General features: G+C 52.0%; 1 protein-coding gene across 1 annotated transcript; it reads left to right on the top strand.

Annotated features, from left to right (window-relative positions):
- The first annotated feature begins 7,291 nt into the window (after positions 1-7,291).
- On the top strand, positions 7,292-15,702 carry LOC146058304 (secreted frizzled-related protein 2-like). Its single transcript, XM_083170547.1, has 5 exons — positions 7,292-8,254; positions 8,380-8,472; positions 11,007-11,534; positions 11,983-12,060; positions 14,278-15,702. Exons 3-5 carry the CDS (start codon positions 11,042-11,044, stop codon positions 14,580-14,582), a joined length of 876 nt encoding a protein of 291 aa, XP_083026673.1. The 5' UTR covers positions 7,292-8,254; positions 8,380-8,472; positions 11,007-11,041; the 3' UTR covers positions 14,583-15,702.
- Positions 15,703-17,265: the final 1,563 nt, after the last annotated feature.

Below are 17,265 nucleotides of genomic sequence, written 5' to 3'. Positions count from 1 at the left end.
TGGTGACCACAGTGGGCAGTACGACCATTCGCATGGAAATACATTAACACAAGGTAGTCATTCTGGCTGGACGTCCTCACTTGCGGCGGTTTTGCGTCCAAGTCAGAATCGGAAGTATCACGTTTGTTGCAGCGCACTGCATGCTGGGTACCATCACATGACATCCAGGACTGCTGTATAATAACCGACACATGTGTGCCATGATAACACAAGCATACGGAGTTGCTGACCTCTCCTACTGTACAGGCCAGACACAGCATGACAGCTGCTTCCATGGGTGATGACACTGTGTCTGTTCCATGGTGTGAGCTGAGAACAGGAGTGTTCCCTATTCCCAGCATATTGTGGTGCGATGTTTCCAGGGCCTGACACAGCGGTCAGCAGACAGGACAAACAAGGACACAACAACCACAGTGATAAACAGGCGGCTGTACATTACTTACCAATCACCGGCAGTGACCTGCACACAACTCATTCAGCACAATGCACAGCGATCTGCCGACACCTTCCCCCTAGATTGTCAGCTCGCTGTCCTTTTACTCCTTCTCTAACCTCCTCTGTCCTTTGTCTGGATTTGTTTTGTTATATGTCTTTATGGGCCTTGTCCCTATATGATGGGGGCAGAACACTGAGTCCTGGCTATGATGGGAGCAGAACACTGTGTCCCGAATATCATGGGGGCAGAACACTGTGTCCCTACAGTATATGATGGGGGCAGAGTAATGTATCCCGGATATGATGGGAGCAGAACACTGTGTCCCGGATATGATGGGAGCAGAACACTGTGTCCCGGATATGATGGGAGCAGAGCGCCGTGTCCCGGATATGATGGGGGCAGAACACTGTGTCCCGGATATGATGGGAGCAGAACACTGTGTCCCGGATATGATGGGAGCAGAACACTGTTCCCTACAGTATATGATGGGGGCAGAGTGATGTATCCCGGATATGATGGTAGCAGAACACTGTGTCCCGGATATGATGGGAGCAGAACACTGTGTACCGGATATGATGGGAGCAGAGCGCCGTGTCCCGGATATGATGGGGGCAGAACACTGTGTCCCGGATATGATGGGAGCAGAACACTGTGTCCCGGATATGATGGGAGCAGAACACTGTGTCCCGGATATGATGGGAGCAGAACACTGTGTCCCGGATATGATGGGAGCAGAACACTGTGTCCCGGATATGATGGGAGCAGAACACTGTGTCCCTATATGATGGGGGCAGAACACTGTGTCCCGGATATGATGGGAGCAGAACACTGTGTCCCGAATATCATGGGGGCAGAACACTGTGTCCCTACAGTATATGATGGGGGCAGAGTAATGTATCCCGGATATGATGGGAGCAGAACACTGTGTCCCGGATATGATGGGAGCAGAACACTGTGTCCCGGATATGATGGGAGCAGAGCGCCGTGTCCCGGATATGATGGGGGCAGAACACTGTGTCCCGGATATGATGGGAGCAGAACACTGTGTCCCGGATATGATGGGAGCAGAACACTGTGTCCCTACAGTATATGATGGGGGCAGAGTGATGTATCCCGGATATGATGGGAGCAGAACACTGTGTCCCGGATATGATGGGAGCAGAACACTGTGTACCGGATATGATGGGAGCAGAGCGCCGTGTCCCGGATATGATGGGGGCAGAACACTGTGTCCCGGATATGATGGGAGCAGAACACTGTGTCCCGGATATGATGGGAGCAGAACACTGTGTCCCGGATATGATGGGAGCAGAACACTGTGTCCCGGATATGATGGGAGCAGAACACTGTGTCCCGGATATGATGGGAGCAGAACACTGTGTCCCTATATGATGGGGGCAGAACACTGTGTCCCGGATATGATGGGGGCAGAACACTGTATCCGTATATGATGGGGGCAGAACACTGTATCCCGGATATGATGGGGGCAGAACACTGTGTCCGAATATGATGGGAGCAGAACACCGTGTCCCGGATATGATGGGGCAGAACACTGTGTCCGAATATGATGGGAGCAGAACACCCTGTCCCGGATATGATGGGGGCAGAACGCTGTGTCCCTATATGATGGGAGCAGAACACTGTATCCCGGATATGATGGGGGCAGAACACTGTGTCCCTATATGATGGGGGCAGAACACTGTGTCCCTATATGATGGGGGCAGAACACTGTATCCCGGATATGATGGGGGCAGAACATTGTGTCCCTATATGATGGGAGCAGAACGCCGTGTCCCGGATATGATGGGGGCAGAACACCGTGTCCCGGATATGATGGGGGCAAAACACTGTGTCCCGGATATGATGGGGGCAAAGTGATGTATCCCGGATATGATGGGAGCAGAACACTGTGTCCGTATATGATGGGGGCAGTCAGAACACTGTATCCCGGATATGATGGTAGCAGAACACTGTGTCCCGGATATGATGGGGGCAGAACACTGTGTCCCTATATGATGGGGGCAGAACACTGTGTCCGTATATGATGGGGGCAGAACACTGTATCCCGGATATGATGGGGGCAGAACACTGTGTCCGAATATGATGGGAGCAGAACACTGTATCCCGAATATGATGGGGGCAGAACACTGTGTCCGTATATGATGGGGGCAGAACACTGTATCCCGGATATGATGGGGGCAGAACACTGTGTCCCTATATGATGGGAGCAGAACACTGTATCCCGGATATGATGGGGGCAGAACGCCGTGTCCCGGATATGATGGGAGCAGAACACTGTATCCCGGATATGATGGGGGCAGAACACTGTGTCCCTATATGATGGGAGCAGAACACTGTATCCCGGATATGATGGGGGCAGAACACTGTGTCCCTATATGATGGGGGCAGAACACTGTGTCCCTATATGATGGGGGCAGAACACTGTATCCCGGATATGATGGGGGCAGAACATTGTGTCCCTATATGATGGGAGCAGAACGCCGTGTCCCGGATATGATGGGGGCAGAACACCGTGTCCCGGATATGATGGGGGCAAAACACTGTGTCCCGGATATGATGGGGGCAAAACACTGTGTCCCGGATATGATGGGGGCAGAGTGATGTATCCCGGATATGATGGGGGCAGAACACCCTGTCCCGGATATGATGGTAGCAGAACACTGTGTCCCAGATATGATGGGGGCAGAGTGATGTATCCCGGATATGATGGGGGCAGAACACTGTGTCCCGGATATGATGGGGGCAGAGTGATGTATCCCGGATATGATGGGAGCAGAACACTGTGTCCGTATATGATTGGGGCAGAACACTGTGTCCCGGATATGATGGGAGCAGAACACTGTATCCCGGATATGATGGGGGCAGAACACTGTGTCCCTATATGATGGGGGCAGAACACTGTGTCCGTATATGATGGGGGCAGAACACTGTATCCCGGATATGATGGGGGCAGAACACTGTATCCCGGATATGATGGGGGCAGAACACCCTGTCTCGGATATGATGGGAGCAGAACACCGTGTCCCGGATATGATGGGAGCAGAACACTGTGTCTCGGATATGATGGGCGCAGAACACTGTGTCTCGGATATGATGGGAGCAGAACACTATGTCCCGGATATGATGGGAGCAGAACACCCTGTCCCGGATATGATGGGAGCAGAACACTGTCCCGGATATGATGGGAGCAGAACACTGTGTCCCTATATGATGGGAGCAGAACACCGTGTCCCGGATATGATGGGGGCAGAACACCGTGTCCCGGATATGATGGGAGCAGAACACTGTCCCGGATATGATGGGAGCAGAACACCGTGTCCCACATATGATGGAGCAGAACACTGTGTCCCGGATATGATGGGAGCAGAACACCCTGTCCCGGATATGATGGGAGCAGAACACCCTGTATCAGATATGATGGGAGCAGAACACCATGTCCCGGATATGATGGGAGCAGAACACTGTGTCCGAATATGATGGGAGCAGAACACCGTGTCCCGGATATGATGGGAGCAGAACATCCTGTCCCGGATATGATGGGAGCAGAACACCCTGTCCCGGATATGATGGGAGCAGAACATCCTGTCCCGGATATGATGGGAGCAGAACACCCTGTATCGGATATGATGGGAGCAGAACACCCTGTCCCGGATATGATGGGAGCAGAACACTGTGTCCGAATATGATGGGAGCAGAACACCGTGTCCCGGATATTATGGGAGCAGAACACCCTGTCTCGGATATGATGGGAGCAGAACATGATGGGAGCAGAACACCCTGTCCCGGATATGATGGGAGCAGAACACCCTGTCCCGGATATGATGGGAGCAGAGCGCCGTGTCCCGGATATGATGGGAGCAGAGCGCCGTGTCCCGGCTGAGGTGCGTATAGAAAAAGTTGCAAGACTTCATTGCAAGATGCACAGTCTATCGTTAATCAGCCACCGTGTGAATTCACAGCCGTGTGATTAGGTCTGAATTACCCCCAGTATAACAGCCTGACCAGGAGGCAAATGTCCTGGAAAAGTGGCTGGCGTGCCTGCAGGGCGGCGGCGTGTTGTGGAAGGGTCATGGGTGTGTCGCCGGTAGCGGCTGTGTACAGTATCGGAGGCCAGTGTCAGTCGGAGAAGCTGTGTCTGCCATTGACATGGTGTATGTTTCCATGGTGCGACTGATGGCGGTGTGTGAAGACGCAGCCGGGGATATAACGGTGGGTGCGGGCAGAGGGCGTCTCAGTCCGTGCGCAGTCAGGCGCATCGCTGTTCCCCAGGGAGGGGCTTTGTTGCTGCAGTCCACGAAGGATGACACCAAAGGATGCGTCTTGGTATTTGTTGATGGGCATGCTGATACTTGTAGTTTCTCAGTTGGCATCAGATGGATTATAAGGCTGGTGAAAGCTGTGTTAGTTGCGTGGGGTCGGCCTGGTAAGGTGATAATCAGCTGGCAGCAGATGGCAGCCCGGCCGTGTCACTGCTGCAGCGAGCGGTAACCCGACCAGTGCAGACATCTCTAACGTTTCCCTGGTGACCTGGGAGGATTTCCTGACTGCGAGCGGTGACCCCTCCACCAATCGCAGGTCTGGAGGTCAGCAGCTGGGATTGTGGGTACCTCCTGTGCCCTCCTGGCACCTGGTGCAGGGTATTATTCACTGTAAACCTGAGTGTACCCCACTTACCTGGCATCCCTGACGTATCGTGTTCCAATGGCAGCGGGAGCGTTCGCTCGCCCGATGGGCAGCGTTAATGGCTGGCCAGATATATCCCCTCTGTCCCACCCACTGGTGGGGGACTCTGGGGCCATCCTATATTATCACTCGGGATTGCCTGGGAATTGTTGTCTGGGGAATACAATGTGGAAACACAAATGATGAATGCGCCAGCTGTCGGCCATGTGTGTTATGTGATATGTGCGTTATGTGATCCGTGTCCCCTCTACACATGTTCTGCGTCTGTCTCCAATGACGCTTTACAGGAATGTTTAGACTGAGACCCAGATGTTCCTCTCTGCAAAATATACATCTCCCCTCAGAAAGCAGACGGTCCCTCCGGCCTCCCATAGTCCAGTTCTCTTCATTTTCTGTTACATACAAGTGTGTGAGTGCGCCAGGAAGCTGTCGTACAAATTTATGTGGTGTGTGTGCACCAGGCAGCTGTCGTACAAGTGTGCGGTGTGGGTGTGTGCACCAGGCGGCTGTCGTACAAGTGTGCGGTGTGTGTGTGTGCACCAGGCAGCTGTCGTACAAGTGTGCGGTGTGTGTGTGTGTGCACCAGGCAGCTGTCGTACAAGTGCGTGGTGTATGTGCACCAGGCGGCTGTCGTACAAGTGTGCGGTGTTTGTGTGCACTAGGTGGCTGTTGTACAAGTGTGCGCGGTGTGTGTGCACCAGGCGGCTGTCGTACAAGTGTGTGGTGTGTGCCAGGCGGCTGTCGTACTAGTGTGTGGTGTGTGTCAGGCGGCTGTCGTACAAGTGTGTGGTGTGTGTGCACCAGGCGGCTGTCGTACAAGAGTGTGGTGTGCTCCAGGCGGCTGTCGTACAAGTGTGCAGTGTGTGTGCACCAGGCGGCTGTCGTACTAGTGTGTGGTGTGTGCCAGGCGGCTGTCGTACAAGTGTGCGGTGTGTGCCAGGCGGCTGTCGTACAAGTGTGTGGTGTGTGCACACCAGGCGGCTGTCGTACAAGTGTGCGGTGTGTGCGCACCAGGCAGCTGTCGTACAAGTGAGCGGTGTGTGTGCACCAGGTGACTGTCGTACAAGTCTGCGGTGTGTGTGTGTGCACCAGGTGGCTGTCGTACAAGTGAGCGGTGTGTGTGTGCACCAGGCGGCTGCTGTACAAGTGTGCGGTGTGTGTGCACCAGGCGGCTGTCGTCCAAGTGACCGGTGTGTGTGCACCAGGCAGCTGCTGTACAAGTGTGCGGTGTGTGTGCACCAGGCGGCTGCTGTACAAGTGTGCGGTGTGTGTGCACCAGGCGGCTGCTGTACAAGTGAGCGGTGTGTGTGCACCAGGCGGCTGTCGTACAAGTGAGCGGTGTGTGTGCACCAGGCGGCTGTCGTACAAGTGACCGGTGTGTGTGCACCAGGCAGCTGTCGTCCAAGTGAGCGGTGTGTGTGCACCAGGCGGCTGTCGTACAAGTGAGCGGTGTGTGTGCACCAGGCGGCTGTCGTACAAGTGAGCGGTGTGTGTGCACCAGGCGGCTGTCGTACAAGTGAGCGGTGTGTGTGCACCAGGCAGCTGTCGTCCAAGTGAGCGGTGTGTGTGCACCAGGCGGCTGTCGTACAAGTGAGCGGTGTGTGTGCACCAGGCGGCTGTCGTCCAAGTGAGCGGTGTGTGTGCACCAGGCGGCTGTCGTCCAAGTGAGCGGTGTGTGTGCACCAGGCGGCTGTCGTCCAAGTGAGCGGTGTGTGTGCACCAGGCGGCTGTCGTCCAAGTGAGCGGTGTGTGTGCACCAGGCAGCTGTCGTCCAAGTGAGCGGTGTGTGTGCACCAGGCGGCTGTCGTACAAGTGAGCGGTGTGTGTGCACCAGGCGGCTGTCGTCCAAGTGAGCGGTGTGTGTGCACCAGGCGGCTGTCGTCCAAGTGAGCGGTGTGTGCCCACATGACGTCAGCACTCGCCCCCAGATCCGTGCAGTATAGATGTAAGTACAGACTTTTATATGTGACGGGAGGAGAAACCTGTCAGTGGTGAGCGACCATGGAATGGATTCTTCCTCCGTGCAGCCGCATGTGAGCAGTGAAATGTACACATCCGATTGCATCGTGCCGCGGGGATTCGGTCCTGGGAGGTGCGTTCGGCATTTTCCTGCTCCCTAGGCAGCGAATATACACAGTTTAGCAAGCAACTCTGAATTACCCCATCCTGCCCACTTCATTAGCATGTGGGCGGGGATGCAGGAGATCCGCCTACTCTTCCCGGCGTCTGGAGGACCACCCGAAGAGTCAGGAGTCGGGCGTCTGGAGGACCACGCGAAGAGTCGGGAATCCCCCACAATGTCTGGGAGAACTGCAATGTTACAATAAAGATGCCCAGAAACAGCCAGTATTTACCCTGCATGCAGGGACCTGGTTTGTTTAAGGTGTTTATTCTGTTGTTTTTCCCTGTAAAAGTAATACAACCACCAGAAACGAATGTGACTTTCTCAGCTGCCACATCTGGGACCTGGCGGCCATAGTGGGACTCCAGGACAGAGCGGTCCTTATCCCCGCCAGCCGCTGACAAACAACCGCACAGTGTGATGCAGCGAGAGCCAATCCATGGCCGGGGTCCTGGTACAAAGGAAAGTGTTATGGGCCACATCCAGGCCCCCGGGCGGTACAGCAGATCGCTTCGTCCTCGCACAAAGGTGTCAGTCACCAGCTGTGTAAATGCTCCGTCTCTGTGTTACGCTGCTTACCTGCAGAGTCTTGCTCTGCGCACGCAAACCGCTCCGCCGCTGAGTGACCAGAAATTTTCCAGACTTTATTTGGGATATAAAGGCCCCGCTCAGCTCTTTTCTGGGTGTGATTGCACAAGAGACCTCTCAGGGACTCGCATTTCTGCTCATTGTGTTTTTATTTCATTCTCACCCCGCCTGGAAATTTATGACGGTAATCCAGGGGGGGTTTATGTAGACCGCCTGCAGCAGAACACAGCCCCAGACCAGCCAGCAGCGAGCTGGGAGTCCTGCAGTAATTACTTCCCCCCCTTATGTAAACCAGTCCTTCCAGCAGCTGGGAGATTCAAGATACAACACATCCCTGTGCCTCAGCCACCCCTGCCAGAGCCGGTTCCCTCCCTGGGTTACCACATCGTCTGCGGGAAGCAGAGGTAAGGTCCTATCACCGGGTGGTCTGGGGGTATAGGTGCTCCAGAGCGTTTACCCTCTGCCCCTGGTTGTATCCCATGCACCCTACAATGATCTGTAATGTCCTCTATGCAACTCTAATCCCCAGGTTCTGGAGAAGGATCGTCTACGCTGACTGAAAGTTCATCACATTCACAGACTGGGCTCGGCTCGTCATCCTGCTGGCCTGCTTCTGCGACAGGTTAAGCGGTTACCTGGCCGACATAACATTCGTTATTTGTATGGCTCACACTTATATGTAAATGCATTGCGGGTGGGTAGGTAGCTGACAGGTTACCCTGGATGTAGAGGACACCCCTGGACACCCTGAGTAATGTCCCCCACAATGGTGCAAGAAGTTTTCCAATGACGTCTCATTTTATTAATGTCCCGCTGATTCAGAGACCTGTTCAGGTAAATGCCAAACATACCCCCCCCCCCCCCCCCACCGTGAAAAATCCCTGCACTAGCATTCGAGTGGATGTGTACGCTTATACATCTACTTGCATGCGGCTCCACCACACTAATGCCGTTGGTGGAGCCGCAGGTATGATCTCTTCCTATCTCTGTGGGTTCTGCCCCCTCCGTCCCCCTGTCTGTATCAGCGTCCCCCCATCCCCTCCACATACACCATACAGACTGTACAATGTGTGTTGTGGGGACGGGGGACGCTATTACGTTTTATAGAATGTCACAACAGCTGCGGGGTGGACGTCATTACAGGACACCTGGTGATCTCCTGCACACGTGGGACCCCCGCGGACATGCCTTGCTTCACTGTTGTTTGAGCCGACATGTGCCGACAGGCGGTATATCATTCCCTACCATCCACTAGGGCGGGGTGGAGAATATAATAGTGTGCCGATCGCAAGCGAGGGACCGTGCCTGAAGCCACGCCACATTCGGGACAAAAAAAAGGGAAAAACCCATGTCAACTATTTGACTGTCAACCTTCCCCATGTCAACTTAATGCTTGTGGCGAGCTAATGACCTATCAACCTAACCCATGTCGACCTTTAGTTCATGTCAACCTAATGCTTGGGAGACCTGGGGGGTAATTCTGATTCATTTGGTCCCCCCCCAGTGCGTTCACACGAGGGATCGGTCTTTATGCTCACGTGCACCTGCCTATGTGCGATCTCAGCCTGAGTCTGTCCCTGGGAATTGCCGGAAGTTGCCAAATCCACCTCATTTGTTTGTGTTCTATCCGGGTCTTATTGCAGCCGTATATATATCAGCACAGCTGGGAGATGCTGGTGAGGGGCCGGGAGATGCTGGTGAGGGGCAGTGACTGTTATCTTGTCGAACAGTGGACCATAAATGTGGCGGTTGTGCAGTAATGGTTATCTTGCAAAGTGGCGCATTTACTAATAAAGTCACTGTCACTTTAAATCTGGGTTTAGTACACATGGAGCAGAGGTGTTTATTATATGTTGTGCACCCCTTTACTCTGGCATTAGTTTGCGCTGGGAGTGCCGCCCTGCGTTGTGTGCGCCTTGGAGAGTGCCGCCCTGCGTTGTGTGCGCTTGGAGAGTGCCGCCCTGCGTTGTGTGCGCTTGGAGAGTGCCGCCCTGCGTTGGGTGCGCTTGGAGTGCCGCCCTGCGTTGGGTGCGCTTGGAGTGCCGCCCTGCGTTGGGTGCGCTTGGAGTGCCGCCCTGCGTTGGGTGCGCTTGGAGTGCCGCCCTGCGTTGGGTGCGCTTGGAGTGCCGCCCTGCGTTGGGTGCGCTTGGAGTGCCGCCCTGCGTTAGGTGCAGTTAGAGTGCCGCTCTGCATCTGTTGCGCTTGGAGTGCCGCTCTGCATCTGTTGCACTTTGAGTGCCGCTCTGCATTGGGTGCGCTTGGAGTGCCGCCCTGCGTTGGGTGCGGTTAGAGTGCTGCTCTGCATCTGTTGCGCTCGGAGTGCCGCTCTGCATTGGGTGCGGTTAGAGTGCAGGGCTAATTCTTAAATGAGTATATGTTGGGGGTTGGCAGCGTTCTTATCAGTGTCTTACGCAAAGAAAATGCCATTTTTGGGAAGAACGTATTGTGCGGCCCCAATAACAGTGACAAGAATCTTGTTCATAAGAAAGGAAGTCACCTCCATCAAGGTACAATCGGCATGCAGTTTGTATGTTCTCTCCTGCGTGTGTGTGTGACTTTCCTCTGGTAGGTTAATCAATTGCACAATACGCATAATCAATTGCACATGAAAGGTCGACAGGGTTGGAAGGTCAAATGGTCAACATGTGTTTTTTCCCTGTTTTTTTTTGCCACCTTATGCCGACATCCACTATGGTGTGGAGGGAGAATACATAGGGCGGTATTCAATGAGCCTGATTCGCCATGTTTTTATGGCGAATTTGTGCTGTTTGGCGAATTTTTGACTAAAACGGTGAATCACCCTATTCAATGACCACATGGCGAATACATTTGAAGGTTTTTTTCGCCATGATTCACCGAGTAGCAATCGCTATCTTTTTATGGAGAAGTGGAATGTGAACTTTTAAAATAAAGTGTTTTGTTTTTTACATAGTGTGTCGAGCGCAGCGAGTATGCGGTACATTAATATGGTGTCCATGTCAACGTACGCCGAAATTTGGGAAAAAAACTTCTGACCCTGTTGACCTATTTTATGTGTCGAACTTTAGTGGTCGACTTAACATATGTTGACGTCATAGTGTGAATCCGATGACCCATAGCCGCTGGCAGTCTATGTAAATAACTGCGTTGTGTTTTATCCCCCCCCCCCCCATCTAGAATCCCCTGGCGCCATAATCTCCCCTGCGGAAGCCATGATCGCCCTTCTGTCTGTGGCCGTCCTCCTGGGCCTTGTGGGCATCTTACAGCCGGCGTACGCCTCCCCCTTCATCCTCACCCAGCTGAGCACACGTAAGAGCAGCTGCAAGGCTATCCCCAGCAGCATGACCCTGTGCCACGCCGTGGGCTACGGCGAGATGCGTCTGCCAAACTTGCTGGGTCACGACACCATGAAAGAGGTGCTGCAGCAGGCTGGGTCCTGGGTCCCTCTCCTCACCAAGCAGTGCCACACAGACACCAAGAAGTTCCTCTGCTCGCTGTTTGCCCCCGTGTGCCTGAGCGACCTGGAGGAAGCTATACACCCCTGCCGGTCCCTCTGCGAGGCGGTTCGGGATGGCTGCACCCCTGTCATGGCCGCCTTCGGCTTTCCTTGGCCGGAGATGTTTAACTGCAGCCAGTTTCCAGAAGGGAATGAGCTGTGTGTGCCCCCTGCTGGCCAGGAAGAGAAGCCTCAAGTGGTAAAAGAAGGTAAGTGACCTCTACAGGCACTGGGGAATGGGCAATGGGCAGTGTACGGGTAGAGAATCTCCACGGCCAAGGCCACCGGTCTGAAGATGAACGTTAGCCACCAAACACACCAGGTACATCACCGCCTGCATCCATCTGCCCTTAGAATAGAATACTACTTGTTGCCGGTGTCATAACTGGCGCTGGACGGTTCTAGAACCTGATCTGGGGGAGGTGGCGTTTACCAGCCCTGAGACTATTAGAAATAAAGGGTAATATTTGCTAAGTGGTGGATTTCCTAGGCCATAGATTGTCGCCATTGTTGTCCGACATCATTGGACGCAGTGATATAAAATGCAGAAGCAGGCCGGTATCCCCGCGGTGGCCATGTATCGCTTGGCTGTCTCTGATACATTAAATAATAACAGATTTGATTGAATACATGACTATTCCACCAATGTCTCCTCAGAGCTCCCGTGTGCCGCCTGCCACAGCGCCGGGGACGCAGAGAAGGAATTCCTGCAGGACTTCTGCTACCGGGATTTCGGTAAGTCATTCGTAAAACTGTGCGTGACGCGCCATTTACCGGCTGCCAGGCCTGTTCGTGAATGCGCAAATCCCAAGCGTTTCGGTAGATGCACAGTATATTTATTATTTATTTATTTACAGTGTCTTATATAGCGCAGCAGATTCCGTTACAGTGTCTTATATAGCGCAGCCGATCCCGTTACAGCGTCTTATATAGCGCAGCCTATCCCATTACAGTGTCTTATATAGCGCAGCAGATTCCGTTACAGTGTCTTATATAGCGCAGCAGATCCCGTTACAGTGTCTTATATAGTGCAGCAGATTCCGTTACAGTGTCTTATATAGCGCAGGAGATTCCGTTACAGTGTCTTATATAGCGCAGCGGATTCCGTTACAGCATCTTATATAGTGCAGCAGATTCCGTTACAGTGTCTTCTATAGCGCAGCAGATTCCGTTACAGTGACTTATATGGCGCATCAGATTCCGTTACAATGCCTTATATAGCGCAGCAGATTCCGTTACAGCGTCTTATATAGTGCAGCAGATTCCGTTACAGCGTCTTATATAGCGCAGCAGATTCTGTTACAGTGTCTTATATAGCGCGGCAGATTCCGTTACAGTGTCTTATATAGTGCAGCAGATTCCGTTACAGTGTCTTATATAGTGCAGCAGATTCCGTTACAGCGTCTTATATAGCGCAGCAGATCCCGTTACAGTGTCTTATATAGCGCAGCAGATCCCGTTACAGTGTCTTATATAGCGCAGCAGATTCCGTTACAGTGTCTTATATAGCGCAGCAGATTCCGTTACAGTGTTTTATATATAGCGTAGCAGATTCCGTTACAGTGTCTTATATAGCGCAGTAGATTCCGTTACAGTGTCTTATATAGCGCAGCAGATTCCGTTACAGTGTCTTATATAGCGCAGCAGATTCCATTACAGTGTCTTATATAGCGCAGCAGATTCCGTTACAGTGTCTTATATAGCGCAGCAGATTCCGTTACAGTGTCTTATATAGCGCAGCAGATTCTGTTACAGTGTCTTATATAGCGCAGCAGATTCCGTTACATTGTCTTATATAGCGCAGCAGATTCTGTTACAGCGTCTTATATAGCGCAGCAGATTCCGTTACAGCATCTTATATAGCGCAGCAGATTCCTTTACAGTGTCTTATATAGCGCAGCAGATTCTGTTACAGTGTCTTATATAGCGCAGCAGATTTCGTTACAGCGTCTTTTATAGCGCAGCAGATTCTGTTACAGTTTCTTATATAGCGCAGCAGATTCCGTTACAGTGTCTTATATAGCGCAGCAGATTCCGTTACAGCGTCTTATATAGCGCAGCAGACTCCGTTACAGCGTCTTATATAGCGCAGCAGATTCCGTTACAATGTCTTATATAGCGCAGCAGATTCCGTTACAGTGTCCTATATAGCGCAGCAGATTCCGTTACAGTGTCTTATATAGCGCATCAGATTCCGTTACAGTGTCTTATATAGCGCAGCAGGTTCCGTTACAGTGTCTTATATAGCGCAGCAGATTCCGTTACAGCGTCTTTTATAGCGCAGCAGATTCTGTTAGTTTCTTATATAGCGCAGCAGATTCTGTTACAGCATCTTATATAGCGCATCAGATTCCGTTACAGCATCTTATATAGTGCAGCAGATTCCGTTGCGCTTTACAATAGTAGACAGTGATAAAACAAACTGGGCAACAACAGACAGACTTGGAGGTAGGAGGGCCCTGCTGCAAGCTTACAATCTATAGTATAGAAGCTTCTCCATCATAATGACATGGCCGGCTGAGCAGGTGAATCCCAAATTATTATACCCTGTTCTCTCGCATGAAAGAGTGCCCCCCCCCCCACCAAAAAAGAAAGAAATTGTAAACCACCCATGCCAACCTTTTATATATGTTGTCCATTGCTACGTTGACATTTTGCCTGTGTCGATATTTTACTGTTGACTTGTAGACTATCAAGCTAGACGTTGTCAATCTATCTATCGGATCCCGCGCTGGCATAGGCCCAAATACTAATGGTAGCGGCTGTGGAACGTGGGAGCTGTGGGCCGGACAGGGGACCATATACAGCCGCACGGGATGGTCCCGGCATTATCATAGACTAGTAAGCAAGTGTCCGTACGGGGTCGATAAGTGCAATGCCCAATCAGGCCCTTTATGCGGAATAGGCGCCACTGTCCTGTGGTTACTCATTGTGTCTCCTCTTCCTTCTCAGCCCTGAAAATAAACATCCGTTCCGTCTCCACCATGGATGGTGATGTCATGGTGATCCCAGAAACCAGGAGCAGGACGGTGTACAAGGCTAAGGGATGGATGGAAGAGGAGCTGAAGAAGACCGTTCTCTGGCTGACGGACGGCGACAGCTGCATCTGCCTAGACCTCCAAGAACCGGGGGCCACCGTGCTGGTGTTGGGTCACCGGGCCGATGACAGACTGGTGATCTCATGGGTCAGGAAGTGGCAGAAGAGCGACAAGGAAATGAAAAAGTTCTCCAGGACTGTACGGAAGCTTCAGTGCTAGAGGAGACCTTCATCCTGGAGCCAGGTGGACGTTAGGGTGGGTTATAACCTTGCCGGAACCAAGGTCCTTCTCAGTCTTGCTCAACAGTCCCCATTGGTGGCCTTCTAAACTAGACTAAGTATTATAATGTCTACATCAGACGAGGGGACAGACTCCACTACTGGTCCAATGGAAGTGATTACATAGATGGCAGATCTCATATAAGAAGACAGAGACTTTGGCCTGTAATTTATCATCCTCCTATACAGTCTCCTCGCTGGATATACTGTGCTGATGCTTCTGGAGCCTGGAGTGGACCTCTTGTGTCCAAGACGTCTCCACTGGCTTGTATGTTAGTAAATCCGGAGATATGCTACCCCATTTCCAGCGGCATCTTTGTAAATGGCGCCTGTAACCGTCACAAGGCAGATAGGTATAGATGTGGGGTGGGATAGATTTCAAGGCTTCTTCTGCCACAATTTAAATGTCCACGATAATATTTGTAACAAAAATTTTGATGCATAAAAACATTTATGTGCCGGACGTGGATAAAACTGGCAAAACCTCACAAAGCAATCGGCCACGTTGGGTAAATATAGGACGACACATTTGCTGGAGCCATGTTTATGGAAAGTTGAATATAAAACAAAGGATAATTCGCAGATAAACTGTGTTCACAATCGGAATATTTTTATATTTACTTCTGGAACTGGAAAGAGTTTGGGATTCACAAAACGCGATAAAATGGCTCCCGCCAGCCGCCGTTGTCCTCTCACGCGCAGCTAGGGCTGCCCCGCCCATTGAGGGAGGAGCCAGCGGACACTACATCTGATTATTGTCTCTTATTTTCCCTTTTGCTTTCTCTGTGTTATATAATTGGGGATCTCAGTGCTGCGTATTCGCTGTGAGAATATATGTTTGCTTTAACTGCATTTATCTGGAAATCAGCATTACGGAGAATGTTCTCATCTTGCAACGGATTTCCTATTGTCAGGATACAGGTGTGCAGCCAAGACGTTGGGAGGTCTACAACCGGAGCGGGGGGTATATGGTGTGGGCCATGGGTATCTGGGGTGGGCCATCGGGATTGTGCGCCACTGATAACAATGTGTAGAGGTAATATGTGTAGGATAGAGCTGTATATAAACCAGTATAAGTCCAGAATTATGTTTTCTGTGTGTTATTTCATGCCCTACCATTTACTAGGGTGTGGAGGGAGAATAGAATAGGTTGCCGAGTGTAATGAGGCACCATGCCCAAAGCATGGCGAGTGTAACGGTAGTAGTAGTAGTAGTTCTTTATTTTGTAAGGCGCCACAAAGTGTCCGCAGCGCCGTACATAGCAAACAAAAAACAAATGACAAGGTAACGTACAGGGTGTGGTGATAAAATACAGTATAAATAGGGGTATAGCTGGTATAACTAAAATGAGCATCAGTTCAGAAGTAGGTGTGGAAATTGTCGAGGAGACTGAAGATGAAGTAGAGGAAGGGAAGAACAGGACAGGAGCACAGGTAAGGTAAAGAGGTAGGGTGAGTACGTGAGGCAGGAGGACCCTACTCATAAGAGTTATCATACTAACAGGAGGTGGGTGGACGAACGAAATACAACAGGATAAGTAGGAACGGAGGGGAACGGAGGCAGGATAGGAGGATCAAAAGAGGTTAGGAGGAGGGATAGGCTAGTCGAAAGAAGTGGGTTTTGAGGGAGCGCTTGAAGGAGGTAAGGGAATCAGAAAACCTGATGGGTGGCGGGAGGTTGTTCCAGTGCAGGGGGGCAGCGCGAGAGAAGTCTTGGACACGGGAGTGGGAGGAGGTGATTAGGTGAGAGGTCAGGAGGCGGTCGGCGGCGGAGCGAAGAGGACGGGAGGGAGTGTGGATAGAGATCAGTGAAGAGAGGTAAGGAGCGGTGGAGGAGGAGAGAGCCTTGTAGGTGGTGGTGAGGAGTTTAAAGAGAACTCAGAAAGGAATGGGGAGCCAGTGAAGAGATAGACAGAGGGGGGAGGCGGAGGTAGAGCGGCGGGAGAGGAAGAGAGTGAATGAGAAGTTTGGTCGCGTCAGTGGAGAGGAATGGTCTGATGCGTGAACGGTACACTTTGATGATGTCCATGTCGACTATGTCGACATTCGTGACAAAATAATATCCCTGCTTAGTGGGTGGCTGCACATAACTGTCACAGTTTCCAGACTACCCAGCAAGCCACATGTTCCAGGTCACATAACGGGTGCACAGGGAGAGTTCACCAACTGTCACTGGGGGGAGCGATGCGAGGGATGTGTTTGTATGCCAGGGGTGCACAGCTGGAGGCATCACTGGCACACACCTACCAATCAGTGGCATGACCAAAAGTGTATTGGGAGAGCCCGCTCCTGCAGCGCAGATCAGCCTGAGAAATGTTTGGCCATACCACAGAAGGGGTTAATGTACAATGTATTTACCACCCAGGATCACATTGTAATATTGTAATCTGCGATCCTATCGTGGGGATCGATTATCCCCCGCGCACAGGGACAGGGTTCCAGAAGGAGCCCGTTCCTGCGATGCCCTTAGCCAGGTGCCAGGGAGTCTGCCAACTAGGCAGTGCGGACAGCGCTGTCCATGCGTGTGCAGACACCATAGGCTACAATGCACCATCTCAAAATGGCGGTAGTCCCGGGACCCCATGCTGCCCCATGTTGATCCATCAGACAGCAAGCATGTAGTAA

This window comes from Crinia signifera, chromosome 2 (assembly GCF_055691185.1).
Source record: "Crinia signifera chromosome 2, ASM5569118v1, whole genome shotgun sequence".
NCBI lineage: Eukaryota > Metazoa > Chordata > Amphibia > Anura > Myobatrachidae > Crinia > Crinia signifera.
This window is presented reverse-complemented; position numbering and strand designations above follow the sequence as displayed.

Bases quoted from the DNA above. Each gene is read 5' to 3' on its own strand.
- LOC146058304 (XM_083170547.1), top strand. From the start codon at position 11,042: ATGATCGCCCTTCTGTCTGTGGCCGTCCTCCTGGGCCTTGTGGGCATC. The intron at 11,535-11,982 runs GTAAGTGACCTC...ATGTCTCCTCAG, and splicing joins GCCTCAAGTGGTAAAAGAAG to AGCTCCCGTGTGCCGCCTGC. The intron at 12,061-14,277 runs GTAAGTCATTCG...CTTCCTTCTCAG, and splicing joins CTTCTGCTACCGGGATTTCG to CCCTGAAAATAAACATCCGT.